General features: G+C 42.9%; 1 protein-coding gene across 15 annotated transcripts in view; it reads left to right on the forward strand.

Moving 5' to 3' along the window:
- The window catches only part of KCNMA1 (potassium calcium-activated channel subfamily M alpha 1), a 566,228-nt gene that overhangs the window by 357,652 nt on the left and 188,815 nt on the right, over positions 1–19,761 (forward strand). For all 15 annotated transcript variants that reach the window (XM_081191549.1, XM_081191547.1, XM_081191548.1 and 12 more), the window contains exon 10: positions 19,468–19,578. In XM_081191549.1, the coding sequence (XP_081047675.1) occupies positions 19,468–19,578 (111 nt within the window). The remainder of the gene's footprint in view (positions 1–19,467; positions 19,579–19,761) is intronic.

A 19,761-nucleotide genomic window follows, 5' to 3' on the forward strand; every position in this document is an offset into this window, starting at 1 on the left:
CAGAGGTTAAACTAACCCCTTTCCAGCCCCAGAAGCAGCACAGGGAGCATTCACGCGGCACACCTACACACTGCAGCCGACACACTAATATGTCACGACACACAGTTTGGAAAACTCCGGCATAAAGGCTTAGAGCAGGCCTTCACAACTCAATTACCTACCAAGCCAAATGTAGTTCAGCAGTATTGTTTGACCTGCCTGGTGCTTGGCAAGCACTCACTTTCTGCAGGCCATAAAATTAGAGACTCGCTGAGCCTCTGGTGGACCATCCCGCATGGCTTGTGGATTGCATTCCGTCTGGTGGGACTCAAGTAATGCAGACCTATGTTAGAGACTATTTTTGTCCCTATCACCAACATGATCTACAATTTGTACTGAGAGTACTTAACAGAAAGCTGATTTAGCTAAGTGTTGTGAGTGAAACTTTGCCTGAGCCATGAATTCACTTAGTGATCCTCAGTAAGATGCTATCTTCCAGACTTAGTCCACTCTCATACCTACAGGATAATAATTCTGTCCAACCATATCAGCGTTGTTGTAAGAGTTATGGAAGATTATATATGAAGTACCCTGGATACACTAAAGATTCTTCATTAATAATCAGTCAACAAGAATAATAAAGGATAAGCAGGAATCCTACTAAGTGCTTGAATAGTTAAAGCCAGCAACAAGGCCCAACTTGTCCTTTAGAACTTGATGTTTTCAAATATGGAGAGAGTAGGGTGATTGGTTCACTGGCCATTGATGTCACAATGTTCCACCTCTCTGTATCCAAGGAGTCTGTTTCTTACCTAGGGGATGGGCTGTTTGTGCAGCTCTCCCAGGGGAAAGGGTTACATTTCTGTACCTCTCCTACCAATTGGTGTAGCTGTTTAGAAGGAGGAGATGGCTGGGGCAGATTCACTGCTTGTGGACATTTAGGTTCATATATAAACTACTCCACACTTTTCAGACCTCCTTCTTGTTGGATATTGTGAAAGACTAGGTATCTTCTTGGAACAATTTGGGCAAAGTTGTGTTTGATTTGGTAGGGATTCTTTTGGTTGGTTCTACTCCCTGTTTTACATCCTCTATTAGGCTTTTGTTGCCGGCTGTGAATGTTCATGATAGGCCACAATGCAGTTGTTATTGATTATTTCTGAAGTTTATGGGTTGTCAGTAGTTCTTATGAAGCGAGATATATATTAAGTCTTTGCAACTCCCTCTCAATAAATCTGAAATTTGTGACTTTTCCATCAGTGTTTTCATTGGCTCCTGAAGTGAAGCAGGGCCCCAGTCATGTTTTTGGTTAATGCAGATTCTCTCAGCTTCCAAGGCAGATCATGTAGGAATAATGAATCCCACAGTGGTGTGGCTTGAAGCATAGGATACCAGCTTGAGTGAAGCCACTACAAGTGGAGATCATGGTGATGATGGAAAATATTTTGGTCATAGGCAAATGTTCAGTATGTGCTTTGCTTTTATAAGATTATAGGTTCTGCTTTTGATATCTCCTATTAAAATATGTGGTAACAAGTTCGGAAGAGTCACTGCATGAGTTCTTGGAAAGCAAGTCAGAACAGATAATCTAGCCCTAGGTGGACAACAACAGGTCTATCTGACAGCCACTGAGGCCTACCACAGTCTGTGTCCCAGATGCAGCCCAGTGGCTAAAATTGTAGCTCTTGCTTTTTCCATCTATCAGGAGAGGAGGATGCAAAGGGTATAATTGATTACCTCATTGACTGGCATATGTGGATGATCCTGTTCAACTCGCTAAATCATAACTAGTGCAGCCCTGATGCAGGGAAAGGGGGAGAGGGAGAGGGAAGAGTAGAGTTTGGAGTTGGCAACCTAAGACTGAAGAAAATTCTGAGAAATTCATTCAGTCTAGTTTACTTTGCAGGTTTGTTAGGATAACATATAATTACCCCAAGTACTTGCTCCTGTAAGACATAATTAATGAAATAGTATCCTGATTCAAGGTAAAGCAGCACTTTATATCCTGTCAGCCCAATGTGGAAGTAGCCCCAATAGTTTTGAAACCAGCCATTTTCTTGAGGCGGAATGTAACTGCCTCCAGTAACATTGCCAAATGTGCCCTTCTGGAATGTTTGTTTAGTTAAAGCAGGAGGTTGGAATTTCCAGTGGAGAAATTATGGGACGGCATGTGTCAGAATTATACCAGACCACATTTAAGTAACAGTTTAGTTAGAAGATGCACAAGTCTGCACACTAATCCAGGCACCCATAGAGAGGCAACCACAACCTGATAACGCAAATTCACCCTGACACATGTTCCCCATCTTTGAAGTGTAAATAACAGTAGCCCACCTCAGAGAGTTGCTATGAGGATGAATGAGATTAGGGATATGCAGCACATTTGCGCTCTTAAGGGCTTTTAAAGAAAAACATTTCCAATCACTACAGTCACTAGTGCTAAATGACAACCATGTTTCTCATTTCAGTTTTTATTTGTACAGCCAGTCAATGGATTTGAGTAACATGGCTGTATCTTTTCCCTTTCTTAAACCATGCCAAAAATGTGGAATGTTTGGCAATGTTTTGTTCTCTCCTTCAGTCGATTTTTCTGTCAAAATGTGTCCCTTGCATGATAAATCTTGCAAAAGGAGCTTAAGCAAGAATCAAATAAGAGCACATGCATGCAGTCAATCAAACATGAATCTGTGAGCCACACCGTTGTAAATGATTTTTTTTCCAGTACATCACCCCAAAAACCTGAGTGAGTTTATTATTGAGTGAGGTGTTGAGGCCTATTTAGACCTTTGCTTCGGAGGAAAACCCTTGGTCAAAGCTCACTGGGCAATCTTCCCATAATAAGTGGCTGCTTTCAAGGACTACCTTGAGGGATGCCTCCCCCTTGACTCTTTTTGGCGTTTTGTTGCTGAAAATGCTTTTAAAAGCACTAAGTAATATCAGCATTTATCCTGAGACCTCTTAAGTTTCTGTCGTATGTCTGAATGCCTTTTATTTTTAAGCTAGCTTTGGTTCTCTGCTGCGTAGCATTATGAAGACCTCTTGTTTCTCTCACGGTCCATTATTGCTTCTCAGATATTTATTTTGATTCATCTATGAGCCATAACTTACCAAATCATCAGCCTATCATGAAGAAGAAGAACAATCTGTGAGATTCCTTCAGGAAGGAAACGTAGGGACTTAATAGCAGCATTTCTCAGATATAAAAAAGAACCGAGGAGAGACAGTCAGTGTAAACGAACAGACAAACAGATAATTTAAGTTGACAAGACACCTTGGATAGATTAGACGTAGTATGTTGATTCTGAGCTATAACATGGTTTTATTTTTCTTCTACTTAGCAATTTGCCTCTAGATTTCCCATAGCTGAGGGGAAGAACTCTGTCTGAAAAGGAATAATATCATTTCCTATTAAATTGACTTGGAAGAACAGGCAAATGAAATACATTTTTATTTGAAGAGCATATGACCTAGACTACTGACCTGTCTTGTGATCTTTTTAAATTTTCTAATAATTCCTCTGATTTTCCTAGGCTTCAAATGACGTTCCACTAAGCAATACTGTATATTGTAGTGGTGAAGACCTTGAGCTATGTGCTGTAGGTTCCCATGCCCCAGCATAGCTATAATATTCACATTTTATCTTAAAAATGCATATTTTTACATGCATTTCAGTGTTGTTTTTTCAGCCGAGATGCACATAACAAAATTCAGAGAAGTGCAAAAACTGAGGAATAGTTGTGCTTCGGTCCACATATTAGGTCAGGAAGTACCATTCAGGCCGCTTTACTTAGAAATGCAGACAAACGGAAACCTCACCTGTCTGTAGTATCAGTTGCTTTTTGGTAAAAGTTCACTCAAAGCACTGTACACCACATTAAAACATTGCAAAACAAAAACAATACGATCAAACTAGAATAGCAACAAATCAAATACTTAAACATCAGCAGCATGGGCAAAATTAAATAAATAATGTAGTCACAGTGGATGTGAAGGTCTCTTATATATAAACATGCTTTCACCTGCAGAATATATACACAAAGAAGCAGAGTGCTGCAGAGTACTGGGGCCACCACATGGAGAGTCCTGTTTTCCTTGCTGTGCTTGATTTACCGCTACTTCACTAAAATGAGGGACACAGAGCAAGCCCATACAATATTGATTTAAAAGGCCTGGGAGAAACATCTCTCAGTGGAAAAGTTCCACTGAAATTAACCTCTTCAAAACCATGTGCATTCATCCACATGTTGCTTAAAGGAAAGAAGAGCCATGCTAATTTAATGTGAATACTGTTGCTTTTTAAATTATAGAAAGCTAAATTTGGATCCCTACTTATTCATGATGCTCAGAGGGTTGTCGTCTCTTAGTCTCCATAGTTGTGAGGTAAAATGAAATAGCTCTATGGGTGTTATCCAGTTGTGGCAACCTACTTGCGCAACTACCACTGTGCTAGTTCTTAGTGTAACACTAATGTTCTTTGTGCTGCACAGCAACTGAATCCAACAAGTGCTTTGCATTTGTGAAAGATGTTGTAACAACTCCTAGCACAATTGTTTTTATTAAGCTTCTGCACTATGACTTGCACAACCCATGTGAACGCTCACATTTATTGCATTAGCATTATGGTGGACATTTATTTCCTTCACCTCAAAAGAGGACAGAAATATGATACATAAATATATGGCACTTGAACAAACTGTGTTTTACTTTGTCAGTATATTGTGATTCTTGACAATGCAGAAGAATAAATTCAGCAACTTTCAACAGCTACTTGGACCTTCTCCTGGTGATTTAACTGCTTACTGCAGTCTCTTTTCCTCTGAAATTCTCAAGAGAAAAGTTAGAAAACATGGGAAGGCTCTGTTTTCAACCACTCCAAGGCTTCATCTGAAGTGTTTCAGCAATAAATGCCCTTTGCATAGTTATTTCCCAGTCGCTTTACTTAACTCTGGATAAAACACTGATTAAAATAATAGTCTGCTCTCAATCCCCCACCCTCCTTCCTTGTACCTCTTTAACTACTAAATATACATCTACTGTCAAGCCTATAGACAACTTTCTCAAAATACCATACTGTGAACTTCCACTCTGATTTCTTATTATGGTTCTACATCCTGCAACTGAGAATTCCATTTATAGGCTCTCTTCTCCCCTCCTCTCCTCTCAGAAATTGAGGGCGAATATAATGGACCTGGTGTATTGACGCCCTCTCCCCCCTTAGATTAAACACCTCTTAAGAGGTGAAGTTAACACCAGTCGTTTCTCATACTGTTAAGGTTTAGACCCCACCCACCCACCCCAATCATCTTGCGGCAGGAGCCATGCGCAACTGCTGTCCCAGCATCTGTTGAGTTAATGGGGTTCAGGAAACCCAAGGGTGCCATTTCAAATTTTGATATATGTGGCTTGTCAGGACAAAAAAACCCCAACAGCCTTTAAAAACCAAAACATTTGTCATTACTCCAACTGATTAAAATGGACCCATACAAAATCATAAATTAATGGTAATAGATAAAAGGTAGCTCTTCAGATGTTGTTGAACCACAGCTCCCATCAACCCTGAACACGGGCCATGCTGGCTGCGGCTAAAGGGGGTTGGAGTCCAGAGGTATCTGGAGGGCACCACATTGACAACTTCTTGATTAATGTACCAGTTAAAATGGTAACCCTAGAAAAGGGTAGTCATCAGTGGTGGAAAGCTTAGTTATAACTTCAAATCATATTGCAAGCTATGCAAAGATTATAAGGCCATTTAAATAGGAAAAAAGCACTGTAAAATGAGGAGCAGGAGCAAAAACATTGATTGCTTAATAATAGCAGGGTGTCTCTTGTGTGTACTAACTGTTGCTTCTGGAAGCTCAAGAACTGCCGGGATTTCAAAGGATTAGAGCAGTAGACAGAAGTCTGGTTGATGCTGAAACTGCTGGTGCTGGAAGTGTGGTTTAATCCTGCGGTGTCCTATGAATCTGCTGGCTAGCATGCTGTCCTAACTGCATGTTCACAGCTGTTAACATTTTCTTTTTGGGTTTTGGTCTCAGTTCTTAATGACTAAAGATCTAGACACTGCTTGTCCACTTCATCACAGTATGTCATGCAAAAGAAAGACAGCTCACAGTTGAGACAGTGTTTGTATGTCTCAGAGCAAATGAAAGAGTATTTATCCTGGACTGAGTTTGAATTATACTGTTAAGTTTTATTGCTATAGCCTTGGTCACGAGGGGATTCCAGAAAAAAACTAGTTTGGGAAGTAGTCTGGGCTGCATAGGACCTTGAGACTGAAAGCTGGAGAAGCCAATGGAGTAGTGGGAAATTATTTTGGGGGCATGCCTACTACCCCTTACTATACCTTAGAGTCATCCCTGCTTGGTTAGTGCAAAAGTAGAGCTGCTACTAGAATTTTGGCTAAAGTGAAATTTGAGGTGAATTGTGGGGTTTCTAAATACATCCCTAAAGTTTTGTCTAAAAAAAAATGTTACTCAGGCAAAACTGGGGGGGGGGGGTTGGGGGGGTGCGAACAAAGAAATAACCCTTGCAGTTAGATCAATGACATTTCTCAGCAATCTTGATTTAATTGTACAGTAGCAAATGTCATGGTACTTTCTGCTTCAATAAGGCCACTTTTTAAGTGCCAATAAATGGCTCTCACATTTCTCAAGATGGCGAAATATCCTCACTGAGCAACCTTCCTTCTGTCCCAGGGCTCTGCAGGTAATAGTCAGGATACTTGGTGAGTCTCCTGCCTCCTGGTGCTAGAACTTGCTACAGGGTCAAGGTCAGTAGAGACCAGTGAATCAGCCCAGGTGGGGCCCTGTTGGCTGCCTTGGCTTTCCAGAACTTTGGATCAGTGGCATTTATTGAGACAGGAAGGGTGAGGCACAGGGAGTTTGGCACTGCACATTGAGTTGCAGTGGAGCCAATCCTGCCACACAGTGCTGAGCTCCCCACACCTCCCCTCTCCCCCCCCTCTCTCTGTAAGGACCAGTGACCTGCTATTTTGGGAAGGTGGGATTGCAGCCTCACTGGCTGCTAGAGGTCAAGGGGCAGGCCTAGAGCTCAAACCTGAGAGCAAACTCCAATGTGGAATATGCACACCAGCTGAGGTTCAAACTTAGGGTTTAAAATTAGAGCCAAGAAATAGACTAGGACACAAAAGGAGAAGGGCTCTTGGAGAGACAAGGCTGAAAAAAAGAAAGCTTTCTCAGAGCTAATGTAGCTCTCTCTAGTGGGCTGATTCTACACATGGCTGGTGATATGGTAGGTGTGGTCAGAAGTCCTGCAGATCTTAGGTCGGGTAAATACTTCATTCTTCTTCTAAATATCCTTGTGCAGCAGGCCTTCACAAATGGTGACTGAATTGAAAACAGCCCACCAACCTTACCAGGGGCTGTTTTGTTATCAGCGATAGGCTGCAAAACAAGGTTGACACTAAGCTCCCTGGTGGGCCACTGTTGCCCTTTTTGAGTGTGAGATACCAATGCAGTCATCTAGCTCCATGTATTTGTGGGCAAGGCAGGCTTAAATTAATCCCTGTGTTTAAAAATCAAGTGTTACAACCTTTGTCCTCTTCCCTCACTGCTCCTTTAGAAATCCTAGGCAGGAAAACAGCTTGTGTGTTGTTGTTTTTTTTAACAAGCTCTTCAAAGCAGTTATCTTCTGCGGTTTCTTTTGAGCATGACTTTCTATGACTTCTTACATAGGATTTGGGTTCTATTAGTCCTGTTGAAGCAATAGTCTGATCTAACTTCGGTTCAAAAATATAGAACTGTTGAAAGAATGGTGTTTCTAAGAACTTTCTTGAACCAGGTCTGACCCCCCTCCCCTCCCCACCTTAACCACCATGTAATAGAATCTAGGTCCAAGATGGTTAATCTGCCCAAGCTCAATCATGCACAGCTTTTATTTATGTGAAAGAGTGTTCCATTATAGGTTTAATGGGGAAAGCAGTTATTAAGAATATTGTTCCACGCACTTAAAAAAAAAGTAATAATGATCTACGTGTGGATTTGGCCTTACGTCAGCTATGTTATACCTTGAGTTTTCTTCAAGCTTGCCAGCTCCTGGAGTGGAGACAGAAAGAGCAGGGGAGAACCAGAGAGTGGGAGCAGAGATGTTGGACAGCCAGTAGACAAATGCACAATTAGAAAGTTAAGAAGGAAGATGCGGGGGGGGGGGCGGGGGTGTGGAGAGACTCGGACACATGTATTTGATATAAATATTATAGTTATACAGAGACATCTAGATCAATATATGTCATATTTCATTTACTTACTTGACAAAATGAATGCATTGTGGTCAGTGGATGTTGAACAGAATCTTCAATTTACTGCCTGTAAATTTAAAATGATGGGATGGCAAGGGTGACTTTTTAAGAGTTTCTTTATATTTGTTCCAAGAGAATGGATGTAATTTTCCTTGAAAATAAACAGCCAGGGGAGCTTTGCATTTTGCATTGTTTGCCTGTGAGTGCACAGAAAGGGAATATCCCACCTCAAGGATTATGCTGAGGTTCCCATTGTTTTAATTTTGAGAGTAGCTTATGTGGGCCCAACTGGTCTTTACTGTACTTTCCTTAGGGTACCTTTGAGCTTGTCACACATCTTGTTGGGGAGGGAACTGGTTTGCTAATTATGGTTGGCAAAGCTACGTACGTAGGGAAAAGAAACAAAAACAATGTCCTATTTTGTTCATATGGATTCGTGCTCACTTACTCTAAAATTATACTTTCCAAACTGTTCACCGGGTTACACAAGTCTGCAGTGAAAGAAGTGTGGGCAGCAGGCAATGGAAAATAAATGAATTTAAAAGTGCAAGGCTCCTGTGTGCCCTCAATATCTACCCACAGAGGAGGCAGCCCACTGTATCTCTGCATGATGCATTGATCAGGGCTTGCAGCCACTGCAAGAATTATTGCTCTTGGAATTGCCTCCTAGAAATTGGGGGGGGGGGTATACACAAGCAAAAGATGAGAGTGGGCTCCTCTGAGGACTGGTGAGTCTTACTTGTGCACATTCTAAAAATAAACATTTGATATAATGAGTAAATGTACCTCTATTTTTAACTTGGTGTGTGTGTGTATTGTCTGTTAGAAGTTTAGAAAACCTGAATGTGCTAAATCATAGTGGTGCATCTACAGTTTTAGTTTACTTTGGAGGATGGGAATTGGAATTAGTGCCATTTGACTTTGTAGACCATGTGTGCAAGCCTGATATAAAATCAGCACCCACATCACCAAACAGCTATAAATAAACAATTAACTAAACTAAACTAAACTAAACTAAACTCTGCTGGTCTGGACTAGAAGTAACTGTGGATATTCTAGTATTGGCTGAACTCCTGCTGAGAGATGGGGAACATGTGGTCCTTCAGATGTTACTGGACTCCATATCCTATCATCCTCAGTCAGCATGGCAAATGGTTAGGGATGATGGGAGTTATAGTTCACTAACATCTAGAGAGTCACCCATACCCCTGCTCTTTCCCACAGCATCTCAGTATTGAACTAGTGGGGTGCTGATGAGCTAGTTTCCATTCTGGGCCTGAGTTTTAGCAGTATGGTATTATGGGAAAGCCCCAAACTTTGCAGCTTTGCCTTAGTTAAGTGCTAATACCAATGGGAGAGGGGGAAGCCCAGCAGTAATAGCAGTCAATTCCAGAGGAATTGACTTTACCTTTACCTTTACTTACCACTGTATTTGCTTGTTCTTCTCATGCAACTCCTAGTGACCAGCTAGGTTTTCAACCTATTTGAGTCCATGGCTCCCTTGACCAACTACATTCTTTCTGCAGCACCCCTGTGGGACTCAGGAGCCCTTTTAAACTGCAACTATCAGGGCAGCGGTGGTGGTGGCAACAGCTGCAGTAAGAGGGATAGTGGAGTTTCTCCCTCTCTTCTTTGGCTCAGTGCCAGATATAGGGCAGTGCAGTAACTTGCACAGGGCACCAAGCCAAGGGGGTGCAAACTATAGTCGTGTTACTAGTAATAATAAAACATACAAATGGGTAAAAGATAAAGGTAAAGGTACCCCTGCCCGTACAGGCCAGTTGTGTCTGACTCTGGGGTTGCGCGCCCATCTCACTTAAGAGGCCGGGGGCCAACGCTGTCCGGAGACACTTCTGAGTCACGTGGCCAGCGTGACGAAGCTGCTCTGGTGAACCGGCACCAGAGCAGCACACGGAAACGCCGTTTACCTTCCCACTAGTAAGCAGTCCCTATTTATCTACTTGCACCCGGGGGTGCTTTCGAACTGCTAGGTTGGCAGGCGCTGGGACCGAGCAACGGGAGCGCACCCTGCCGTGGGGATTCGAACCGCCGACCATGCGATCGGCAAGTCCTAGGCGCTGAGGTTTTACCCACAGCGCCACCCGCGTCCCTATACAAATGGGTAAACTGTACCTAAATGAATTGTCATGAAAATAAGAAATATTTAGAAGGGATGCACCAAATTTTGTTCTCACTCAGGGTGCCATATTACCAAAGTCCGCTCCTGTTTGGTTTACATTCTCTGTAGGCCCTGGTGGCCCTTGGGAAATAGTTTTCTCAAGGGCTGCTAGCATTGCAGTAAGCCAGGAATTCTTCTCTGACTTGGGTTTTAATCTGAACTGAGAAGAATTCAGGGGTATCCTGATGCTCAGTTATCCTTTGAGGTGAAGGTCTGAGCCCCTGAAGCTCATTTATGGGCCTTGTCATAATGAGCTTTGTCAGCATCTCTAATTTCATTAAGTTGGCCTCTAGAAACATTTTGTTTTAACGAAGCTGAAGTAAGAACACTTAAGACATGAATTTTGGCATGGAACTGGGGAATCTGTAACTCTTCAGATCAGATGATTGGAACAATATGGGTTCTCCAGGGTTTCTGAAATCGTGTCCCTAATAACATTCTTTAAGCATGCAGACAATCTGGTTTTGATCTTATCTGTAGAATAAATTTCACTTATTCTAGCAAGAGAAAAGTGATTCTTTTCGATTCAAGATGACAGTCTAGAACCAGCTGATTTCTTCTTACCATTCTACTGAGCAGCTAAAGTTTGAAGTGAAGCTATTGCACACTACGAGAGCAATCTTAGCTTGGAGATCTGATGGCTGGATAGAGTTTTATGGGTTGGAAGCACATTTCTGTTGGAGTGGTGCAGAATGATCACAGAGGAGATGGGAAGCTGCATAGGTGTAGATATGCACAGGCATAAGCAGTATGGGGTATTTCTAAGGCAGTTTGTATTTTATTCCCTTGAGAGGCCCCAGGAGCATCCCCATCAACCACTTCAGGCTGGTACTAGAGTAGTTAGTTATTCCAGTTCGTTTCAGTGGGGGGAATGTTAGATAGGTGACAGACAGAGAGAGGAGACTCCATGTTCCACCTCCTGCTTTATCCAACATGAGCTGGTAAGCTTTTGGAAGTGGTGGGTTGTATTCAGGAATCCCTGGCCAATATTTCGCTTTTGAGGCAAGCTGCTCAAAAGCTACTGGATTGGTGTACATCAGCTGCTGGCATTCCTAGATGAATCTAATCATCTGGATGAATTGGGTTGGAAATAAGTGCAGTGCTTGAGAAGGTCGTAGGAAATTCAACAAGTAGGGCTTAACAAGGTTATTATGGCGATTAAGTCATGGGTTGTTCAAAGGAAACCAGTTTTGGACTGAAGCATATGACACAGGCAGATGGCAGTGGATTGTAGGAGAGGTAAAACAAGCCAAGGATAGAATGGTAACAGAGGTCATTCACTATAGGACTATAGGTTGTGTTGCTTACAGACAAGAAAATATAGAAGGCATGTATTGGAGACAGGAGGACAGCTGGAGAATGGAGGCAGTCAGGCAAGCAAGTTTTTCCTTAATGGCTACATTGACCTGCTGTGCACATCTTTGAATCGTGCCAAGTGGCATGTAGAGATCAATAGATGCTTGCTGTTAAAATGTTGTATTCGCTTCCATCATTTCCTTTTGGCAATTGAGCAGCACATGGCAAAGAGTAGTCTTCATGGTGGTGACATGGCCACATGGAGAGATTATTGTAGATTTGGTTGCATAAATTAGAAACTGTGCTGTAAGAAGGAGCTTTTAAAAAAGTAAGCCAAAACTCTGTGAGAGAGGGAGGGAGGGAGGGAGGGAGGGAGACTGGTTATAGCCAATAGGCCAGCTTTTCAGTTTCATGCTCCTTTAGGTATGGATTTGGTTTTGTGATGCAACAGCTGAAGAAGAATGCTGTCAGAAAATGGGCAATCCTATGGGAATAAGAGAAGGGTGGGGCTGCTGGATGATGTCAACAGCATATAGGGGTTTTTAGTGCCATCCCTGTGCCTGCCTTTCTTATTCAGAATGTGAATGATAAGCCTTCATTGACAACTAATTTTTAACTGGAATCATATTTTGAACCGAGCAAGGGCTGAAAGGCTTAGCAGCTTTGGTTCTGCCCACTTTACTCTTTCATAAGCCAGGAACTACTCATGGGGAACAGCAACAGAGGCTTGGGCAGAGTCCTGCTCACCTTGAAACACTGGCAAATTCGTATATCACCCTTCACCCATAGATGACAGGGCGGTTCACAACATAAGAATACAAATTGAGAACACAAAATATTTAATAAAACGAGAACAAAAACAAACCAATAAAACAAGAACAAAAACGAACTCTCCCTGTGTTGGTGGAGGAAGAAGACACCCCCACCAGAGAGTAAGGAATTTCCCCCTGCAGGAAAATAGAGGTGGCCTCGGAAATAAATAGGACACCCTCCTCCCCAAGTGACATGCACTGCTCCACAAAGGAGGTGCTAGCTCAGGGTTCCTCAAACTTCACCCTCCAGATGTTTTGAGACTACAGTTCCCATCATCCCTGACCACTGGTTCTGCTTGCTAGGGATCATGGGAGTTGTAGGCCAAAAACATCTGGAGGGCTGAGTTTGAGGAAGCCTGTGCTAGCTGAATTTATCCTCTGCCAGTCTGCTCACTAACACTGGTCCCTCCTCCTTCCACCCTGTTGTTTCTTCCTTCCATCCTGTCCCAACCCTGCTCTTCCTTTCCACCATGTTTCTGCCATCTGTCCATCTCTGTGCTCTTCTTCAGAGTCTTCCTGTGCTCTTTTCCCCCTACTGACTCACAATCCCTCTGTGCACCCTAACACATCCTCTGCATTAGATTATGTTAGTGGAGAAACACACATTCTGAGAGTTAATAATAAAAGCCTTGGACTTAGGCATATAGTCAGAATCACAATAATGATTTTATTTTATTTTTTGAAAAAGAAACCTTCATTGGGCTAGAAAGAACTTGTTAAATATACAGGGTTTTGTTTTAACTCGTTCTTTCTGGCCCACTGAAGAAAGCAATGCTATATAAGATGTACTGTGCTATATAATGGTGCAATTTCACTGTCACTAATGACGCCACTCCAAGTAGAACAATGTTGGGTGGTGATGTTAATGAAGCCTTTGTGCTTGTTCTCGATTTATCCATTGTTCTGCATTATTATCCTCCCACCAACAAGACCCCCACAATTATTTCTCACATTCTTAGTCAAGCATTGAATTATGAAACAAGGGCAGGAGCTCATAAAGGCCCCTAATGTTAAATTACATGGATGGTGATTGCTTGCTGCCTATCTCTCATAGCTTACAGTCAGTGGTTCCCCATCACCACACAGACACATTTACTGGAATGTGTTCAGAACAATTACAAAGCAGGAGTGACCTGGATGGTCTAAATGCTACCTCTGAAAGTGCTTTGCTCATTATCTGCCACCTGCTGCCAGTTCAGCTGCCAGCTGATGAATACAGTCTTACATTGTGCACAACAAAAGGGGGAGGATTGGTGACCCTCCACAAGACTGGTGTATTGAACAGTGTGGTGCCATTGCCTTAACAAAATGAACTTTAGCCACGCTCTTTTCTGTTAATGAATACAGATTACCATTTAGGAGGTGGTAGGTTTCCAAGGGAGGCAAGTCTCAACTTTGCAAACTGGTCGCTGCCATTGTTTGGCCAAGTAGTGAGGATAATTCCCCTGTACTTTGCACCTGTTGCGGAATTGGGGCAAACATAATGGTAGTCAAATTCTCCACACCAGTTAGCATGACTGGTTCACCAGTGGGTTATATGCACACTGTAGTAGGATATCAGCAAGAGATTGTCTCTACTCATTCCCATAGATCACCAATGAATATTGGGAGACGTGGGAAATTAATGGCAGGAAGCATGGGAGAACAATACTTCATATGCAGCAACCTTCTGAAAACTTGTGAGGAATAAAAACGTTAGTTTAATCTGTGTTGTGATGAAAATGTCCATCCCTCAGTTGGCCATTTCAGCTCAGTCTTTGAACCAGTTTACACACTATATAGTCAGCAAAAACTCAACACTCCGCAAAGATCATAGACTATTGTATTACTTGGAAATCAATCTCATTGATGTCAGTTGGAGTTGCCTGCCTCCCCTCCCCACTGTGATCTGCAACATACTTTCTTGAAAAGAAGTTCAGCTGAAATCAAAGAAGCTTACTTCTAAGTAAAAATAATTAGGATTGAGATGTAAGGCACTGGAGGCTGTGTCATGGAACATTATAAAATGCTGTCACATTCGCTACTGTCAAATCTGATTCTTTGGTTGCTCATTTGCAATGGTATGTTAAGACTGCAATCCTAATTATAGTTACCAGGAAATGACTCCCAATGCACTCAGTGGAAATCACTTTTGTGAAAACATGTGTAAATTAAGGAATAAGCTGCAAACTATGCAGTGAATGCTTATACTACATTTAGGAACCCCTTTTTATGTTACTTAAAAGAAGAAGAAAAAGCCTTTGTAATGGAAGCCCAAAGCCCTCACTAGTCATTCCAGTCCGCCATATTCTCTGCCTTTGGAGAAAAAATATTTGGGTATAACTTAACATCTTACTTATTTGCATGTAAAACAAAATACAGTGGTACCTCAGGTTACAAACGCTTCAGGTTACAAACTCCGCTAACCTGGAAGAGTTCCCTCAAGTTGAGAACTTTTCCCCAGGATGAGAACAGAAATCGTGTGCCTGCAGTGCAGCAGCAGCAAGAGGCCCCATTAGCAAAAGCACGCCTCTGGTTAAGAACAGTTTCATGTTGGACTTCCGGGTTGGCGTGATTCGGAAATGGCGGATTCCCTCCGAGCTGCGGAGGGAATCGGCTCAACCGAGGACGGGTCTTTGCCGCGCCGGCGACGCGGGGACCCTTAAAAACCGCAGGCACGGAAGCCTGCGGACTGAAGACTCGGCGGGTGCCTTAAGCGCCCCCCCGATCCACGAAGAGCCTTTTTAAAGGCTGCGGAGAGGATACGGAGGGCGGCGTGGCACTGAGAGTCGATCGCTACCTCGGTGGAGTGAAGCCGCGAGCCATGACCAGAGAGCGCTGACTTCCTTCCTTGAAATTTGGACTGAAAAGAAAGAACCCGTGAGTAAGACGGAATTGGATCTTAAAAACATTGCCCTGAATTGGAGACGACCGGGGGGTGTGCTAAAAGGAAGTCCGCACCCCCCCCCTTGCAGACGATCTAAGCAACGACAAAGTGCTAAGCTGGAGAGCCTACCCTTGGAGGGGTGAGTTAAAAAGGACACTAACTTCCAAGATTTAGTTAAAAGAAATTTTGAGCTGGAGAGTGGAGACTGGGAAGCCTTCTTTTTGTTTTAAACAACCCCCCCCTCCCGGGCCCGGGAGCGTCCTGTCTCTGTGCCTGTGTAAGAGCTGCGGAGTTTGACAGCTGTCAAAGCTGTCAAGCGAGCAGTTTGGAGTGGAAAAATTGTTATTTAAGATCCCTCTGGACTAAGATGAGCTACAATTGAACCAAGATTGTTGGAAACAAAGTAATAAAAATAAGTTAAAGGATTGTTGGAGAAAAGACTAATAAGTAACCAGATTCCCCCTAGGGGGAATTCTGTGAAACTACAATGGATACAATGGCTGTGGATGGAAAGTTACTAGTGGAAATCGAAAGGATGTTTCAATTGGTGGGAACTCACAGAGCTTAGCTATGAATAAACAACTTATGACCTTGACTTCTGGAACAGGCAGCTGTGCTGTATGTATTGAGGACCTGAATGAGAAAGAATCCACAGCTGAATGGGAACTGATATCTGAAGAGGTGGAAGAGACTAAACAAGAAAAAGAGAAAGCAAAGCTGGGAAGTAATAACCAAAAGCCGACATCTGTGGAATACAAGCAAGGAGATTTTTGGATTACATCTACCACAAGTCTGCGAAAGATGAAGAAGATGAAGGAGGAGGCCCCGGGAGTCTATGGAACACAGGAACTTAAAACAAAGAAATATGATTGGGGCCTCCATTCTGACTTTGACTTTGAAGATGCAGGATTTGTGGAAACCTTTCAGCAGTGGCTTTCAAATGTCCTTGTGGGAAGAGAATATAGTTTGATGGCGAGAGAACTTTTTCCAGACTTGATGACCGACATAAAGGACTACCAACAAGACCGGCGGAGAGGGACTGAAAGAGACTTGAAAGCCTCGGACGTGAGGAACCCAGGCTAAGAACTGTTATTCTGGATATGTATTGGGAAGGGACAAAAACCGGGGATGGGAGGGAGGGAAGAAGAGAATCTTAAAAACACTCAAGACCTTTAGGTTTAGTTAATATGACTTTTAATTAAGACAAAATGAGAAATCGACGGAAGAGAATTTGAGTCCAACTTAGGAAAAATCTATATTTCTTTATAAAAAGGTAATAAGATGGTTAAGAGGAGAAACACCAAATTGCTGACACAATCTTGGGAATTGGGATGCACGAGGGGGGGTGGGGGGAAGTCTGGGAATAGGGTTAGGAAACTAGGATTTTCGGAATTTATACATGTTCTTGTCTTGTGTCTTTTTTGTGTGTGTTGTGTCTTTATAAAAGTGGAAAAACCAATAATTTTTTTTTTTATAAAAAAGAACAGTTTCATGTTAAGAACAGACCTCCGGAATGAATTAAGTACCACTGTACCACTAGAGGTACCACTGTATTTGCAAGGAGATCTGTAGTCTTGCTGCGTTAGCTGTTATGTAAAGGTAAAGGTAAAGGGACCCCTGACCATTAGGTCCAGTCGTGGCTGACGCTGGGGTTGCGGCCCTCATCTCGCTTTACTGGCCAAGGGAGCCGGTGTACAGCTTCCGGGTCAAGTGGCCAGCATGACTAAGCTGCTTCTGGCAAACCAGAGCAGCACATGGAAATGCCGTTTACCTTCCCGCCGGAGCGGTGCCTATTTATCTACTTGCACTTTGACGTGCTTTCGAACTGCTAGGTTGGCAGGAGCAGGGACCAAGCAACGGGAGCTCACCCTGTTGCGGGGATTCGAACCGCCGACCTTCTGATCAGCAAGTCCTAGGCTCTGTGGTTTAACCCACAGCTCCACCCGCGTCCCTAGCTGTTATGTACGATAGGTTAAATGGCTTATCTGCATATAGAGGTGAGGAAGCTGTGACTCTCAAGGGACATAGCAGATTTCTATGTCTATGGAGCATGGTGACTAAGGATGGTTATCTGAGAGCTAGAAAGTCTCCAGTTCAAAGTTCACCACGGGGGGGCGGGGGCTTCCTGCCACCTGGGGAGGTGGCCTTACCTTGTCCCTGCTAATGGGACTGCTCACAGTGCACTGGGTCCTTCCTTACGGCAAATGAAACTCACAGGAAGAAATTGAGATAGACACTGTCAGGGCTACACCTTCACGTGTTGTTGGATTCCAATTCCCTCAACCCTAACCAGCGTGGCCGTTGGTCGGGGCTGATGGGAGTTGTAGTTCAGCAACATCTGGAGAGTCAATGGGTTTCCAATCCCTGATCGAGATCTTATAAATAAAGGTTGGTGATCACCAGTGCTTCCTTTTTCTAGAAAAATAGGTGCAAGTACTCACCATGAAGTTGTTACAGTAAGTGCCACACATTTTAATAACAGAAAAGAGAGGTGCCGGTACTGCATACTCTTGAGTACTCCCTGAAAGACAGAAAAGGCACCGATCCCAAAATTCCAGAAGATACACAGTTACACAGTAAAATTAAGTGCTGGGTGGAAAAAATCCAAGGGAAAGAGGAAGGATACTTTTAAACAAGAAGCCCGGATCATGTTTTCCTTGGATAAGGATATTTTGGTATTAAATTGAGGATATGGTTAAGGAATAATCACTTATTAGCTAAATAAATTTATAGTTTTAGGAAAATAGACTTTTTACATGGTGCTTACCCCAAGCATACCTTTGACCAGTGCATGAGCTGGGTTAAGACTTCAGTTCTTTTACAACTTTAGCTCTTACAATATACAGTGGTGCCTCGCAAGACGAAATTAATCTGTTCCACGAGTCTCTTCGTCTTGCGGTTTTTTCGTCTTGCGAAGCACGGCTATTAGCGGCTTAGCGGCTATTAGCGGCTTAGCGGCTATTAACGGCTTAGCGGCTTAGCGGCTATTAACGGCTTAGCGGCTTTAAGAAAAAGGAAACAAACTCGCAAGAACTCGCAAGACGTTTCATCTTGCAAAGCAAGCCCATAGGGAAATTCGTCTTGCGGAACGACTCAAAAAACGGAAAACTCTTTCGTCTTGCGCGTTTTTCGTCTTGTGAGGCATTCGTCTTGCGAGGTACCACTGTACTATAATGTAGAATAATCTCTTTTTAGCAAACAGTTTTCAGATGAAGGAACCTTTGATTATCATGGGCAATAAACCTGGTGATTGAAAGAAACCACCAGCATCATGTTTTCTTCTTCTTTCTTCTCCTTCTTCTTTGGCGATCACTCGTAGCCGAGTAAGATTGGCTTCCATAAACACGGTTTTAACAATGAGTCTGACTGTGACTGTGGAGGCCAATTCAGGATCCACACATCCTTCCACAGTGGGGATATAGGTTCCTGGGAGGGAGTTGATCATGGTGTGGATTTGCCAAGCGTGCGTTCCTCTTAGCACGTTTCTCCCTTGCGTTCTGAGTTTGAGTGTCTTCAAAGTCCATGACACCTTTGGTAAAGCATCATGTAACCCTTTCAGTAAGTAACACTAGAAACTACTAGTTGTAGGCCAAACTCAGATCTGGTATGAGATCAGGCATTAAACCAGAGTTCCCCTTTTTTGTATATAAAGAGGAATTCCTAGTTTAAACAGACTAGGTTTGAAGTAATTAAGGAAAGAGGAAAGAGGTGAGGGATGAGTGAATGGGCCATAGTTAAGCAAGCAGAATTGTTACACCGAAAAGGGCCTGTGTCCCGTTGGCCACATAACCAGTTGGCCATTTGTTCGTAATAATCCTTTGCTAAATTAGACCGCTGAAGTATTTTGGTGTCTCTGGGCTTCTCAATGTGTCGGTATTTTCCTTTCTCTCTTTCAGGAATGAACTGGAGGCACACACCAGTAGATTGGTGCTTCTTTCCTTTCCCCCTTTCACATTTCTTTCTTTCCACAACAAAGCAGTGATTTTCCTAATTCTCTTGCGCTTGCTTGTGTTCCTGCCTGGTCGTTCCTCTCAGCAAACTTTTAACTGTGCCCTCCCTTTTCTTTCCCCTGTCCCAGGCACATAGTTGTCTGTGGCCACATAACTTTGGAAAGCGTGTCCAACTTCCTGAAGGACTTCCTGCACAAGGACAGGGATGATGTGAACGTAGAAATTGTCTTTCTGCATAAGTAAGTACAAAATTCAAACCTTCAATTACCAGCTTCAACATGCTTTTTTAAATTATTATTTTTTTAAAAAAGGAAAGAAAAAATATAAAGTGAAGTTTGTCTGTCAGTTCATGTGGGACAGGAGTGAGAACCAACAATCATGGCCAGCAACCCAGTGGAACTGTGTGTGGTCTTGTACCTAGA

This window comes from Podarcis bocagei (genome assembly GCF_964188305.1).
Source record: "Podarcis bocagei genome assembly, chromosome: 4".
Taxonomy (NCBI): domain Eukaryota; kingdom Metazoa; phylum Chordata; class Lepidosauria; order Squamata; family Lacertidae; genus Podarcis; species Podarcis bocagei.